At 55.1% G+C, this 12,922-nt stretch overlaps 5 protein-coding genes across 5 annotated transcripts; 3 read left to right on the top strand and 2 right to left on the bottom strand.

Moving 5' to 3' along the window:
* Nucleotides 1-1,223: 1,223 nt before the first annotated feature.
* Nucleotides 1,224-4,127, top strand: C8A04DRAFT_39831 (uncharacterized protein; the record flags this gene model as incomplete). The annotated part of the gene is made up of 4 exons (XM_062784732.1): nucleotides 1,224-1,383; nucleotides 1,471-2,256; nucleotides 2,334-2,929; nucleotides 3,006-4,127. 4 exons carry the CDS (start codon nucleotides 1,224-1,226, stop codon nucleotides 4,125-4,127), a joined length of 2,664 nt encoding a protein of 887 aa, XP_062633904.1.
* Nucleotides 4,128-5,840: 1,713 nt separating this feature from the next.
* On the bottom strand, nucleotides 5,841-7,579 carry C8A04DRAFT_39830 (Alpha/Beta hydrolase protein; the record flags this gene model as incomplete). The annotated part of the gene is made up of 2 exons (XM_062784731.1): nucleotides 5,841-7,003; nucleotides 7,078-7,579. 2 exons carry the CDS (start codon nucleotides 7,577-7,579, stop codon nucleotides 5,841-5,843), a joined length of 1,665 nt encoding a protein of 554 aa, XP_062633903.1.
* A 1,034-nt stretch (nucleotides 7,580-8,613) lies between these two features.
* On the top strand, nucleotides 8,614-9,666 carry C8A04DRAFT_14857 (ribosome maturation protein sdo1; the record flags this gene model as incomplete). The annotated part of the gene is made up of 1 exon (XM_062778263.1): nucleotides 8,614-9,666. The coding sequence occupies one exon, from the start codon at nucleotides 8,614-8,616 to the stop codon at nucleotides 9,664-9,666; it is 1,053 nt and encodes a 350-aa protein (XP_062633902.1).
* Nucleotides 9,667-10,118: 452 nt separating this feature from the next.
* Nucleotides 10,119-11,305, bottom strand: C8A04DRAFT_39828 (ribosomal protein S13/S18-domain-containing protein; the record flags this gene model as incomplete). Its single annotated transcript, XM_062784730.1, has 4 exons — nucleotides 10,119-10,340; nucleotides 10,405-10,526; nucleotides 10,603-10,705; nucleotides 11,159-11,305. The coding sequence occupies 4 exons, from the start codon at nucleotides 11,303-11,305 to the stop codon at nucleotides 10,119-10,121; spliced, it is 594 nt and encodes a 197-aa protein (XP_062633901.1).
* A 750-nt stretch (nucleotides 11,306-12,055) lies between these two features.
* C8A04DRAFT_39827 (mitochondrial import receptor subunit Tom22-domain-containing protein) lies at nucleotides 12,056-12,643 on the top strand (the record flags this gene model as incomplete). The annotated part of the gene is made up of 2 exons (XM_062784729.1): nucleotides 12,056-12,143; nucleotides 12,243-12,643. 2 exons carry the CDS (start codon nucleotides 12,056-12,058, stop codon nucleotides 12,641-12,643), a joined length of 489 nt encoding a protein of 162 aa, XP_062633900.1.
* Between the last annotated feature and the right edge of the window lie 279 nt (nucleotides 12,644-12,922).

Raw genomic sequence — 12,922 nt, 5'->3', positions numbered from 1 at the left:
CCCGGGAAGGTCCTTGCCCGTCACCTTCCCTTCATAAAGAGGACTAAGGCCAATCGTGGGGTTCAGCCGTTATTTGCGCCCCAATTGCCTCCCTCCAGGGCCAGAGAGAGCGGATTCGCCCCATGGGTTCGAGCGTCCGCCGAGGGCAGGCAAGACCGTGGTTCTTCTTCCTTGGTCCTTTTCCTCTCGTTCGAGGCACGGGCTTCTCCGAACACGCCCACGCCAGCCATTGCACTACAGAGTTGGGCCATTCCTGCTCCTCTCTCCTCCCGTGACTTCTCGAAAGTCAACTCACACCGGGTACGGAACAGACAACCTACCCGTCTCGCCGTCCTCACTCCGCGACACAGACTGTGTAAGTTCACCAGTCTTGAGGTAGGTTGGAGTCATGCACTTTTCCTTCTCTCTCGGTCTCTTTCTTGCATCAACTTCTCCGTCTGCCTGTCTCAATCCCCCACCCTCCATCCGTCGTCTCCACCTCCCTGTTCCATGCCAAACCAGAGGTTACCCACTGCGACTCGATCCACAAGGGAACAAGGCGTTCATTGTCAGGCGCTCGAATTGCGGAATGAGCCCGGGCCTCCTCTTCTCTCAATCTGTTCATTCCTATTCTCGTTTCTTTTTCTCTCTTTTTTTTCCCTATCAAATCCTTCAGACGAGCTCGCGCATGGTAGAGCTGGTGTCTTGATTCTGCATTCGCCTTATCGCGAGCACCCTCTGCGCTCCGTCCACTCCACTTCGCCCCCCTTCCACCATCCTTTGCGCAACTCGCCTAATCTCGTGCACATAGACCAGCTTGACCCCATCGAGATTGGGCACCTTCCAGTCTTCGTCCGACACTCAACCGGCCCCCAGCCTCGAATTCACCGAAAGCGGGAAAACTAGAAGGGAGAAGGGGGAGATTCTTAGACATACGTTACACAGCGACTCGACGTTCAGGGCCCTCGGTGTGAACTCCACACCAAGTTGCGCGGATCGACACCATTTTCTGAAATACCGCTGCTGTCGCATTTGTTTCCGAGAGGCCGACTTTTCGCCATTGCTCGCTGAACGCCATCGGAGCTGTCCTGCCGTCGACTCTTCGGCTTGGCCCACGCTGTCACCGGATACGCCCGCCAGTCTAGTCGTCGTGTCCGAAATCTGTCTGGCCCGTCGAGCCATCCTCCCTCCCCAGCGGAAAGCGTATCTGGTCGCGAGACCGGTCGCTTGTCAAGGGCCGCACTATGGAGAAAGTTCCGTGCAATGTGATATATGTCGACCGGTCGGTGTTGCAGGACCGGAACATCGAAGCCGGCCGTCGACATACTCCTGGGGATGCGACACGAGGGGAATCGGCGCGTGTCGCCGAGAATATTCAACTCCTCCTTGATGTGTTTGACGAAGGTATGCCTGCCAATTCCTTGTGCTGCGGCTAACATCTTGCAGCGCTGTGCCGCCGAATTAGACCAGCTGACCATCGGATGATCATAGTTTACCTCTGTAGTTCCGGCGGCGCATGCTTGACTCAATGGCTAAGCCTGCAGGAAACCACGATGGCGACTCTCAAACCGACCGTTTTTATCCTTGACACTCCGTACCGTGACGATATCCCCGAACGAACCCGCTCGAGATCTCCCTCTCCATCCTCAGTGACCACCGCCGACGACAGTGAAACCCAGGAGGAGGAACTGTACGGCCTGTCGTTGCTGCGAAGAATCATGTCTGAGTCATACGTGCGAAATGTATCGAAGCTGGTTGTCACTGTCCCCATTGTTGTTACACCGGACGGGAATCAGCCCACATCGCAGGAGCGCAGAGCAGCAAACAAGAGGATGCTTAGGAAGTGTCTCGACGCCGGCGCGACGGATGTTATGACGAGCCCCATGAACTCCAAGTGTGTCACCAACCTGGAGGTCCATGCCTATCGCGCCCAACGAGATGCCGCCCGGGATCAAAAAGCACTGGTTGAACTTCGCCAGGGCCGAAAGCGCTCATGGGTCGGTATCTATGAGGAGAAGCCGTTCTCGTACTTGCGCGAGGCTATGGTGTCGAAACTCATGGGTCGGATTTGCCGCACAGGGAGTGAGACGGAAGATGTGGCTTCCAACATAAGGTTGTCCATCACTGCTGAGAAGCAGGCAGAAGTCACCTCGGCTGTGGGACAGTGGCACTTTTGCGCCCATGACTTTACGGAAGACGAACTGGTCGTGGCCGCGTTGGTCATGTTTAAACATGCACTCTCCATGCCTGAGTTAGAGCCTTGGCGGATACCGACAGGTATGTTTGCTGTGACTTGAGTTGGTGCTTATTCACATGTCCTGCAGGCCGCTGATTGCCCATGGGCTTCACTCTAGACCAACTACACCGCTTTCTTCTCGCGTGTCGGGCTGCCTACAATACCTTTGTTCCGTATCACAACTTCCGCCACGTGGTCGACGTCCTGCAGGCGACCTTCCACTTCCTCGTCAGCATTGGCTCCCTACCGCCCTGCCCCTCAGCTAGTGGCTCGCAACCCGCTGCCCGCCTCAAGTCGCCAATGGTTGAGTTGCTGCAGCCGTTTGAAGCCTTGACTCTGCTCATCACGGCTATTGGTCATGATGTTGGCCACCCCGGCGTCAACAACGGCTTTCTAGTCACCTTGAATGCGCCTCTTGCCCAGCTGTACAACGACCGCTCGGTCCTCGAATCGTTCCACTGTGCGGCTTTTTCGCAGATCCTGCGAAGGTACTGGCCATCCACTTTCGCTGACAGCAACTTGCGCCACCTTATGATCAGCTCGATCTTAGCTACCGATATGGGTTTGCATTTTGAGTACATGAGGAAGATGGGTGACCTTCAGGAGAAGCTTCGTGGTTCCGACAACCTTGATAGCTGGAAAGACGCCACCAAGGTTGAGCACAAGGCGCTGACATGCGCTCTTCTCATCAAGTGCGCAGATATCAGCAATGTTGTAGGTTTAACCGTCCACCGAATTTCCATGCCTCGACCGTGATATCCGACTGATTACTCACACCTTTTGTTCATAGACGCGACGACATGACGCAGCCCTTCAGTGGATGCACATCCTTTCTGAGGAGTTCTCCCGTCAATCAACCATGGAACGCGAGTTGGAAATCAAGACTTCATTGATGTCGGAACCCAAGCAGGATACGCTGTCATTGACTACCGCGCAGCTCAAGTTTATGAACTTGTTCGCCCTGCCGCTTTTCCAAGGCGTTGCCGAAATCCTCCCTGCCATGCAATACTGTGTTGACGAACTTCTCTTGAACAAAGAATTGTTTGATAAAGTTCTGCGAGACGAGCAGCAGCGGCAGGCGCCGACGGAACCGGCTTCGCAAGCCGAAAGCCGTGAGCTGTCGCCTAAATCGATCAATTTCACCGTTTCCCCGGACCCGGCAACGGAGGCGCATCCCGCCAAGGGACCGACGGGATCCCCCTCAAACACGGCGGGAGCTCAGGCTGCAACCCCGCACGAGGGTCCTTTCCACCAGCCGCATTCAGACTCGAGGCGGCCCGCCAACGGACGAACGGTGAATGGCATTGTCACCAGCTTTTCTTCCACAACTGGTTATGGCCATAACGAAGGATCCAGCGCGAATGGTGCCAACCACCACCATGGCCACAGCCGACAGCGGTGCAGCGAGGCGACAGACACAGGTTCGGCGCCAAACAGCGGTGATTGGGCTTCTCAAGCGACGAGTGCAACCACAGGCCGGATGCCGATGTCTCCCAGCACGCAGGGGACCAGCATCGTCAGTCGGGATTCCTTTGAACGCCCACGTAGCTATGGCACCAACATGCCGGTCCCAAGCGTGGTAGACCCCGCCGGATCGACGAGCACGGTCCCAGAATCGGCCACTACGACAACGACTCGGAGTGATACGGACCTGAAGCTGGACAATTACCCACCGCCGCCGTTGGTCCTCGATGACGAACACGATGCTCTACGAAACGGCCACAACCCACACTTCACGAATGGCCCGGGAGTGAAAAGGAACGGAAACACTGCTGCCGCCGGATCCGGAGACTCATCCACTCGGCAACTGAAGAAGAAGCCGAGCCGTTTCAGGATCAATGGTTTGCAAAGTCTATTCAGGAAGCACAAGAGCTCAAGCCCGCCAATGCAGGCGGCTGATACCGCAGGGTAGAACTTAAGCCATGCCGCCTGCCTATGGTGGGCATCAGTCTACCACGTGCTCCAATTGATGACACCACCACGACTAGGGTGAGGATATGGCTAGATGAAACCCATCGACCCGGCCCAGGCCGCCGTTAGCAGCCCTCTTCGATGGAGACCACAGCTGCGAACTCCGAAAAATGCCCAATTTCTGAGCCCGACCCTGTTGTCAAGGAATCATCCCCCCGACACAGGTTCAAATTATCGTCCCGTTCTGACGATCGAAAAAAACACGATTCAACGGGTGGAGGACCTTGTTGGAGGCGTTTTCTTACTCTGTTAATGATACCCCGCCGCTAACCGGCTTGCTGTACCGGTTAGCATGCATCTCTCATCTATCAATCCTTGTGTGCCGTGAATTTTACGGCCAGTGACCGTCTCACATCCCTGGGGTGTGAGCTCGGATCTGCTGCACAAACTGTACAATGTTCTACAAGGCTGGCGTAGGAAGGTTGACTGGGAGGACAGAATGCATCTCACGGTGAACCGAGTGTGTCGAGTATCATAACATCGGCGACGCGGTTTGGTGTGTCCTACACCTAATCGGAGTTCCCGTCTTACTTTCCACGACGCCATTACCGCTTTTCAGATAAGGGTGGAAGACGGAAGCGAAGGGAGAGGTGTAACAAACACGGGCTCTGAGGCATGGACGATTGGAGTCTGCCGTTGGGATGTTGACAGGCTTTGCTTGGTAGCCTTAAGTTTGGAGGTACCCGCAACAGATGTCATCTTCATCAATCCACGGACGGGGCGTGTAATTGCTATCGGGTCAGCTCCCCTTGTGGGAGGTATGAAAGGAAACGACAAATGGGAACAAGGAAGGCTGGGAAAATTGGGAGAGGAAGGGGTGGGTGGTCTATCTGGGCAGTGTTGTATGTCCTTGTATTTTATGTGCAATCAAAACATGAGAATTTAAAGAGTTCTTGACTCGTTTTGAAATAGGCATTTTCCTTGCCTTCGTTTTACCTATGCACTTGTCATGTCGAGCTTCCGAAACGCAAGGAAGGATATCAGGGGCGGAAGAGAGATAGGAGGTGTGGTCGTGTTGACATTCATGATGCCGGAGAAGCCAGCGCTGTCATACCTGAAACCTCTTCTGCCAGGATCTCTCTCTTCTAGTTAGGTCGTTCTCGGGTCTATCAATAAATTCAAACGAGAATGTGACCACTTTTTACAGCTTTGAGGATAACGGCCGCGAGTCTGCATGTGAAACAGCCATCGGCCGGCAAGTCAGGCCCGTGTCACGATCGGCGGGAAAGGGTCCTAGTAACTACATCGTACACAGTATGCGTATGTGTAAGGTCTGCCCACGACACAGGAGCGAGTCTAGAGGTTTGTACTGGTCAGGATAAGTTGGTGGTATGGCTGCTGTTTGTTGAATCATAGCATCTACGGATCGGCAACAACACGTGGTTCACGGCAAGATATATAAGGATATGCTAGAGGATGATGATATGGATTCAGCTAAGGAAAACTATCCGCAAAATGCAAAAGCAACCCAGCCTTGTACAGCTTGTCGCACGTTCAAGCGAGCTCGGATACCAAAGTCAGAATCAGGTAGCGATCTATGAACGACGGCGGCAAACTACCCAAGGAGGAGAGAATACAAATGCGTCTGCTAGATGCCCATTATGCCCCCACAATATACAAGCCTTCAATCCAAGAAAAGGCGTCGCCCAACGTTTTAGTTGGCGAACCACTCGCCACCCAACCACCGGTTGAGGAAGTCAAGGGAGTTCTCAGGCTGATCCATGGGAACCATGTGGCCGGCCTGGTAGATCTGCATGAAGCTGAAGTTGCCCGAAGCCTTGACCTTGCCATACTCCTTCTCGGCGCCCTCGAGCTTCAGGTCCTTGATCTTGGCAGCGTTGAAGTCCTTCTTGCCGGGCCACTCAAGCGCCTCAGTCCAGGCCTGGTTGCCGAGCCAGTTGCAGATGTAGTCGGCATCACCGGCATAGATAAGGACAGGGATCTCGTCGAGAATGCCGGGGACGAGGCGGTGGAAGGGCTGCATCCAGTCGCCCTGGAACAGGAAGTTACGGTTAATGTCAAAGTTGCAGCTATCGTAGCTCGAGACCTCGGCGCCAAGGGCCTCCATCACGTCCTTCTGGTTCAGGTAGTCGGTGATGTAACCAAGGCCGCTGTAGCACAAGTTGCTGGAATCCTCGCACTTGCTGCGAATATCGTAGACGTTCTGGCCAGTGCGCTGGTAGGGACCGATCATGGCGTTGTTACAGTAGATAGAAGCGGGAACGCAGCTCCACACGCTGCCACTCTCGTAGCAGCTGTTGATGAGCGACTGGCAGCGCGGCAAAGCGTTGTCCATGGCACGGCACTCAGACTCGCCCAGGATGGCGGGGTAACCGCCATCACCGCAAGCCATGGGGCGGTAGTGCTCATACTGGGTCAGGCCATCAGTCAAACCGTTGCCAATCAGGATGGACTTGAGGTTGATGTTGCGGTTCTTGTGAGACAGAATCTCCGAGGCAAAGACGGGAATGTAATGGCCGGCGTAGGACTCGCCCGCGATATGGAAGTCCTGGTTCGCGTACTCGGGGAATTGGTGAAAGAACAGAGTCAGGAGAGCATAGACATCCTTCCCGGCCGCAACGGTGTTGCTCACGGGGTTGCTCGAGTACGAGTACCCGACGTTGACGGGTTGGTCGAGGAAGATGACGCTGGCGTTGTTGTTCCAGCTAAACTCGTTGTTGACCACCTTGAGCTTCTTGTCAATCGACGAGGGGCCGAGCTCAAAGAAGAGACCAGTCAGGGATGAGCACCCGGGACCGCCGTTGAGCCACAAGACGACCGGGTCGTTCTTGGGATCGTTGCGCGACTCGAAGAACCCTGCGAACGAAGAGAGATTTGATTAGCACAGGCGAACCTCTTTCAGGGGGAGGCGGTGAGGGAGAGAGCCTTACAGTAGAACAAGTGCTTGTCGTTGGCCTCGTCGTCCAGGTATCCGCTGAACTGCTTGACGGAGTCGACGCCGAGCTTAGCAGGGTCGACCGACTTAATACGGAGGTTGTAATCCTCGATGCGGCCATCAACCTGGCGATGCTCCTGGCCGTCCTCACCCTGAACCCAAAGCTTCTGCACGTCGGCACCCTTGACGACATGGTTCCAGTCATCACGGCGGCGGTGCGGCTTGGGTTGACTGAGCCAGGACGACGGGTCGAAGGCGCTGTCGGGGACGAGCAGCTTGATCTCATCCCAAAGCGCCTTGGCTTCGGCGGTCATGCCAGAGAAGGCCTCCTCGAGGTTCTCAATGGTGTGACCCGCGGCATCCGCGAACGAATCCGTGATGGGCTTCATAGCGTCCGGGCCATCGCCGAAGCCACCGGAGAGCACCTGCTGGGCCTGCTGCTGGAATGACGCGGCCGAAGCTGCGCCGAGCAGCACCGTCGACGCTGCGATCCTCATTGCGACTGTGGGCGGAGAAGACCGTGTGATGTGGTGAAATGGTTGTTACAGGATGCGGATTACGAGGTTGATGAAAAGGAAAATAGAAAGAGATGTGAAAGAAGAAATATAATGGGGGAGGAAAGGAAGGCGGGAGCTCGGGGGTTGGTGTTATCGATGAAACGGCGCATTGGGAACCTCCATCCCGCAGCGACTGAGCGACCGCCTCGGGCAAGGCACAGGCAGGCGGGTATTGGTTGCGCCACGCCCTGTTGTCGGGGTACCTTGCAGGGCAGGTCACGAGAGCGGATAACTAAAGTGGGGCATTACACAAAATGTGTCTGATAAGCATCATCACAGTCGACTGGTCTGCGCATTGGCTCTTTAACTGTAGCCTCGTCTTTGGTTCCACCAATGGAAGACGAAACACTTCACCTAGCCGGGCCCACTCATCCGTGGCGTCCGACCGGCCCAGTCCCTCCATCCTTTCAGGCGGTGACCTGCGTCATCGGACGAATGTTCCCGCGACGCGCTGCAAACCGGATAACTCGTGTGAACGGTGAATGTTCGGTCGGATGGGGCCCAGAGCGCTTAAAGTTTCGGTATCCTCGGATTGCACTGTACCGGAATCAGACTAATCATGCCCGATAATGGCAAAGCGCCACATAACAAATGGTTATGGACGGGAAATGCCCGGTAATGCGCCCGTCATGGGCGGCATAACACGGGCTTGACGGGCTTGCACAAATGCCCCTTGCCTCCAGGATGGATCCCCGCAGACCTGGACCCACCTGAGTCATCCAGACTCATCCCACCTGCATCAGGGACTTGTTCGTTTGTGGCGGGGTCGTTGTCGATAAGAGAAAAAGATCAAGAGGGAAAACACCATCACATAAAACGAAACCTGTCTTGACCCTACGCAGTCACAGGTAACACCATCTTGAACTAGAATCATCGCCAAATCGCAGTTTCTCTGAGATACCTCGCCCTTCTCACATCAACAAAACGAGAGCCCGAACAAGAAAAACGAGCGAGACGCCATCTCCAACGCCACAATGGTCATTCAACAACCTTCCAACCAGATCAAGCTCACCAACGTGTCGTTGGTACGCCTAAAAAAGGGCAAGAAGCGCTTTGAGATTGCCTGTTATAAAAACAAGGTCCTAGAATGGCGCTCAGGAATCGAAACAGACCTTGATAACGTGCTGCAAATCCCGTCGGTCTTCCTCAACGTGTCCAAGGGCCAAACGGCGCCGTCGGCCGAGCTGGCCAAGGCCTTTGGCAAGGGCGTCTCGGTTGATGACATTATTCTCGAGATCCTACGCAAGGGCGAGCTGCAGGTCGGCGAGAAGGAACGCAGTGCCCAGCTCGAGCGAGTCCACAACGAGGTCGTCTCCATCGTCGCGAGCCGGCTCGTCGACCCACGCACGAAGCGTGTTTACACCTCCGGCATGATTGAGAAGGCTTTGGACATGCTCAGCTCGATGGCACACCAGCAACAGTCACAACCACAATCACAACAAGAAAAGCCTTCTACAAACCCCATCACACCCAACCTACTAGGCACACCGGCCACGAACGAACCGGGCGAGAGCAAACCCAACGCCACATCCACAATCTCCTCAACAGCGCCATCACAATCATCCTCAACAACAACATCGACAACAACAACACACCACAAAACCGCCACCTGGACAGGCGTTACCACGACCAAGAGTGCCAAATCCCAAGCCCTCGACGCCATGCGCGCCCTGATCGCCCATCAACCCATACCCGTCGCGCGGGCACGCATGCGCCTGCGCATCACCTGCTCCACCAGCGTACTCAAGCAGGCCGTCAAGGCACCCAAGACACCTGCCCCGTCCGGAGGGAAGAACACAGATGACGGAGAGGCAGGCGGGGAACAGAAGGCGCCTGGGACAGTCAAGGACAAGATCTTGAGTTTCATCGAGCAGGTCGAGACGCAGGACGTGGTGGGCTCGGAGTGGGAGATTGTTGGGTTTGTGGAGCCGGGGGCGTTTAAGGGGTTGTCGGACTTTGTGGGCGGGGAGACGAGAGGGCAGGGGAGGGTGGAGGTGTTGGATATGGCTGTTACGCATGAAGAGTGAAGGAGATAGACGGCTTGGGCATGGAAAATGAACAGATATGGATGGTGGGTGGTCGACGATAATGCTCCGGTAATTACGTCTTCGTTATTTTATGTTCTCAGTGTGGATGGCTGCTCGGCGTTTTGGTATGTAAAAGAACGGCATAGACAAGGTGACCTACCATATCGTTGATCACCACGCATAGCACATCCTGTGGGCCCAAGTCGTTTTACTGTTTTGTATCTGCGCCTGTATTTGTCACGCTGTGAATCATGGTGGTTCCCTTTTTGCAATCCTGCCGATTCCCTAACGAACTGCAAGAGATCTTCTTCGCAAGAGGTAAATAAAATCAACCCATCCCGTCCATGACCACCACCCCTTAGCCTGAGGGATAACACCGCCAGAAAGCCAAGCACAGCAGCGCCAAATAATGCCGCATTCGCCCCAGAGAGAGAGAGAGAGAGAAACCCCGCTTAACCACCCTTCTTCTTGGACACACCGACGGTCCGGCCACGGCGACCGGTCGTCTTGGTGTGCTGACCACGCACACGGAGACCCCAGTAGTGACGGAGACCACGGTGGGCCCGGATCTTCTTCAGCCTCTCCAAGTCATCACGGAGCTTAGAGTCGACGCCGTTGGCCAGGATCTGAGAGTCCTTGCCATCGATGATGTCGCGCTGCCTGTTCAGGAACCACTATTACGGGGTGCGGTTAACAATGACATTCAACACGAGAGTAACAAGGATGGGAAAATCATACCCCGGGGATCTTGTAGGCGGTGGGGTTCTGGATGATGGTGACCAGGCGCTCCAGCTCTTCAGAGGTGAGCTCACCGGCACGCTTGTTCAGGTCGACATCGGCCTTCTTGCACACCAGGTTGGCTGTTCTCTTAGTTAGCACCATATGTCTTCCTTAAACCCGAATGGACCACCGCAGCTGGGGGCGTCAAAGACGTACAGTAACGGCGACCGACACCCTTGATCTTGGTCAAGGAGTAAACGACCTTCTGCTTGCCGTCAACGTTGGTGTTGAGCAGACGCAGAATGTGGTTGAAGTTGCTCTGGATAACCAGTTAGCTTGTAATCCCTTGAGCCATCCGCACATCCACCTCGCGTTGCCCGTTTGCTGCTGCTGTCCCGTCCTAATTGTATTGCCGTAGGGGTAACCGTGCCAGACACAACCGCAAGCCAAACGGCCTGGTAGCTCTTTGACAGATGTCATTCGAGGCAGTTCCCATCCCCTAGAAAGGTGGAATGTAGTGCGGTTCTAGCTTCCAAACGGGGGACCCATTGGCTTCTCATCGCATCGCATCGTCTCGCAGTCCCCCGCTCGGCAATCTGATTTCTGTGGGTTCGTCGTCGGATCTGTCGCGTGCACCACAAAATTGTAGGTACGTCGATCGGGTGTCGGATGGGGTAGAGTCGCCAGCGAGCCCGGGGAAAACGGTCCAGCAGGAGGAAATTGAGGGCAACGCAGAGACTCATGATGCTATCCATCTTCTATGTCCACGTACCTTCTCGCCCGATACGAGAGACATGATGGGCAACTTTGACCGGCTTGTCGTTGCAAACTTGCTTGTCCGAGGGTCGTGGGAAGGAGGTTCGCTAAATTTGTGCTGCGGTAGGTTTTCGAATTTCTGTGCGGTCACGTGGTGGGGCATCCGCAGAGAACGCTTTGACCATCTGGTTTTTTATGGCAGTAACCCGAACCCTGGTACTTCCTGGTCTGCGAACTTCACCCTAGGACCTCAAGCGACTCAAACGCAATGTCTGTTCTGCTTTTACCCCATTTATCTTAAATTGAAGCATGGGGGCAGGTAAATTTGAAACAAATTATTTCACGTGCCAAAAGCATTTCAAGTCCATATCACCCATTTCTATACAGTAGCTGGCGGCGTCGAGACTGGAAACGTCATGACCAACAGCAACAGCAGAAGCCTTCAGTTAGCGTCCCCTTGTATTATTAGTTACTTTCAAACCATACTTTGGCAACCCGTGTTGAGCTGAGCTCTTATTCCGGGGCTAGTGAAGCTCCATGTTCGAAGGTGTTGATGCAAGGGTCGGTTGCGATGTACTCTGTGCAAAAGTTAAAGCGCTGGCGTAACACACAATTGACTCGCCCCTCTAGAACCCCACCTTCTGAACTAACCGTGTTAGTACTAGCGGCTTTCTACAGCGCCGTCATGCTCTTTCTTATCCGCGAAAAAAAGGCGAACCGAACGCAGAGCCGGGCTTTCGCGAATATTGAAATCTTAATCCATCAACCCTCAATCACCACCACCCCCGCGGCCGGCGCCAGGATAAACTCCACAACCTGCAACAGGAAGGACCAGTGCTTCTTTCCTAACACACGCAGAGGAACCGACATTCAAACAACCTAATTTAATTTTCTCCTCACACAACAACTCAAAATGGTCCAACTTGTAGAAGTCGAAGACGAGCACTTCCAGCACCCCCAAGTCGGGACTGAGGAGGAGGACGAGGACTTTACTGACACCGGTATGAAACCCGATTCCCATGCTTCTACCAAAACCCCCTCATCCCCCAAATTATTATACCCCCCCGCCCGCTAACCAAAACAACCCCTCCACACAACAGACTCCGAAATCTCCAACGAATCCAACTACGACCCCTCAGACGAGACCCTCGCCGACCGCCTAGCCGCCCTGCGCGATATCGTACCCGCCACCGCCCGCGGCTGGATCCACCACAAGTACGACGCCACCACATCCGCCGTGTGGACGGCGCTCTCCTTCGCCGGCCGCGCCGCCTGGACGGTCTCGGTCAGCGCCCTGCTCGTCGGCGTGCCCTTCGCCCTGGCGTTTGGCGAGGACCAGAACTTTGCGGCCATGGAGCAGGAGCAACGGATGCGTGAGTTGGGCGGGGAGGTTTTGGGCGGTGGTGGTGCGGCGCCGGGGACGGATGGGAAGGGGATGTCGGCTGAGGAGCTGAGTGCTGCGTTGGGTGGGGGGAAGGCGGAGGCGAAGGCGGCTCTTTGAGTTGGCTGATGTGGGAGAGGAAAAAATAAAGAAGACGAAAAAAATGCCGAGATGGAGAGGGTGTGGTGAGCGGGGTGTATCGGCTGATCGCGAGAGAGGTGTATTCAGCTGCTCAACGACCATTTGGTTTCGATCCTCAAAGATCGATAGCACACTCGGAGATATGGAAAAGCGGACACATAAAACACTCGCTATTATCCACCCCCTCTACTCGCACCGCCGACATCCGGGACCTCATCAACGTTGCGGACCTCACCACTCCCTCCATTAGCTCGACCA

This window comes from Dichotomopilus funicola (assembly GCF_033296635.1).
Source record: "Dichotomopilus funicola strain CBS 141.50 unplaced genomic scaffold C8A04scaffold_76, whole genome shotgun sequence".
Classification (NCBI taxonomy): domain Eukaryota; kingdom Fungi; phylum Ascomycota; class Sordariomycetes; order Sordariales; family Chaetomiaceae; genus Dichotomopilus; species Dichotomopilus funicola.
Note: the sequence above shows the minus strand (reverse complement) of the source record. Positions and strands in the feature narration are given on the sequence as shown.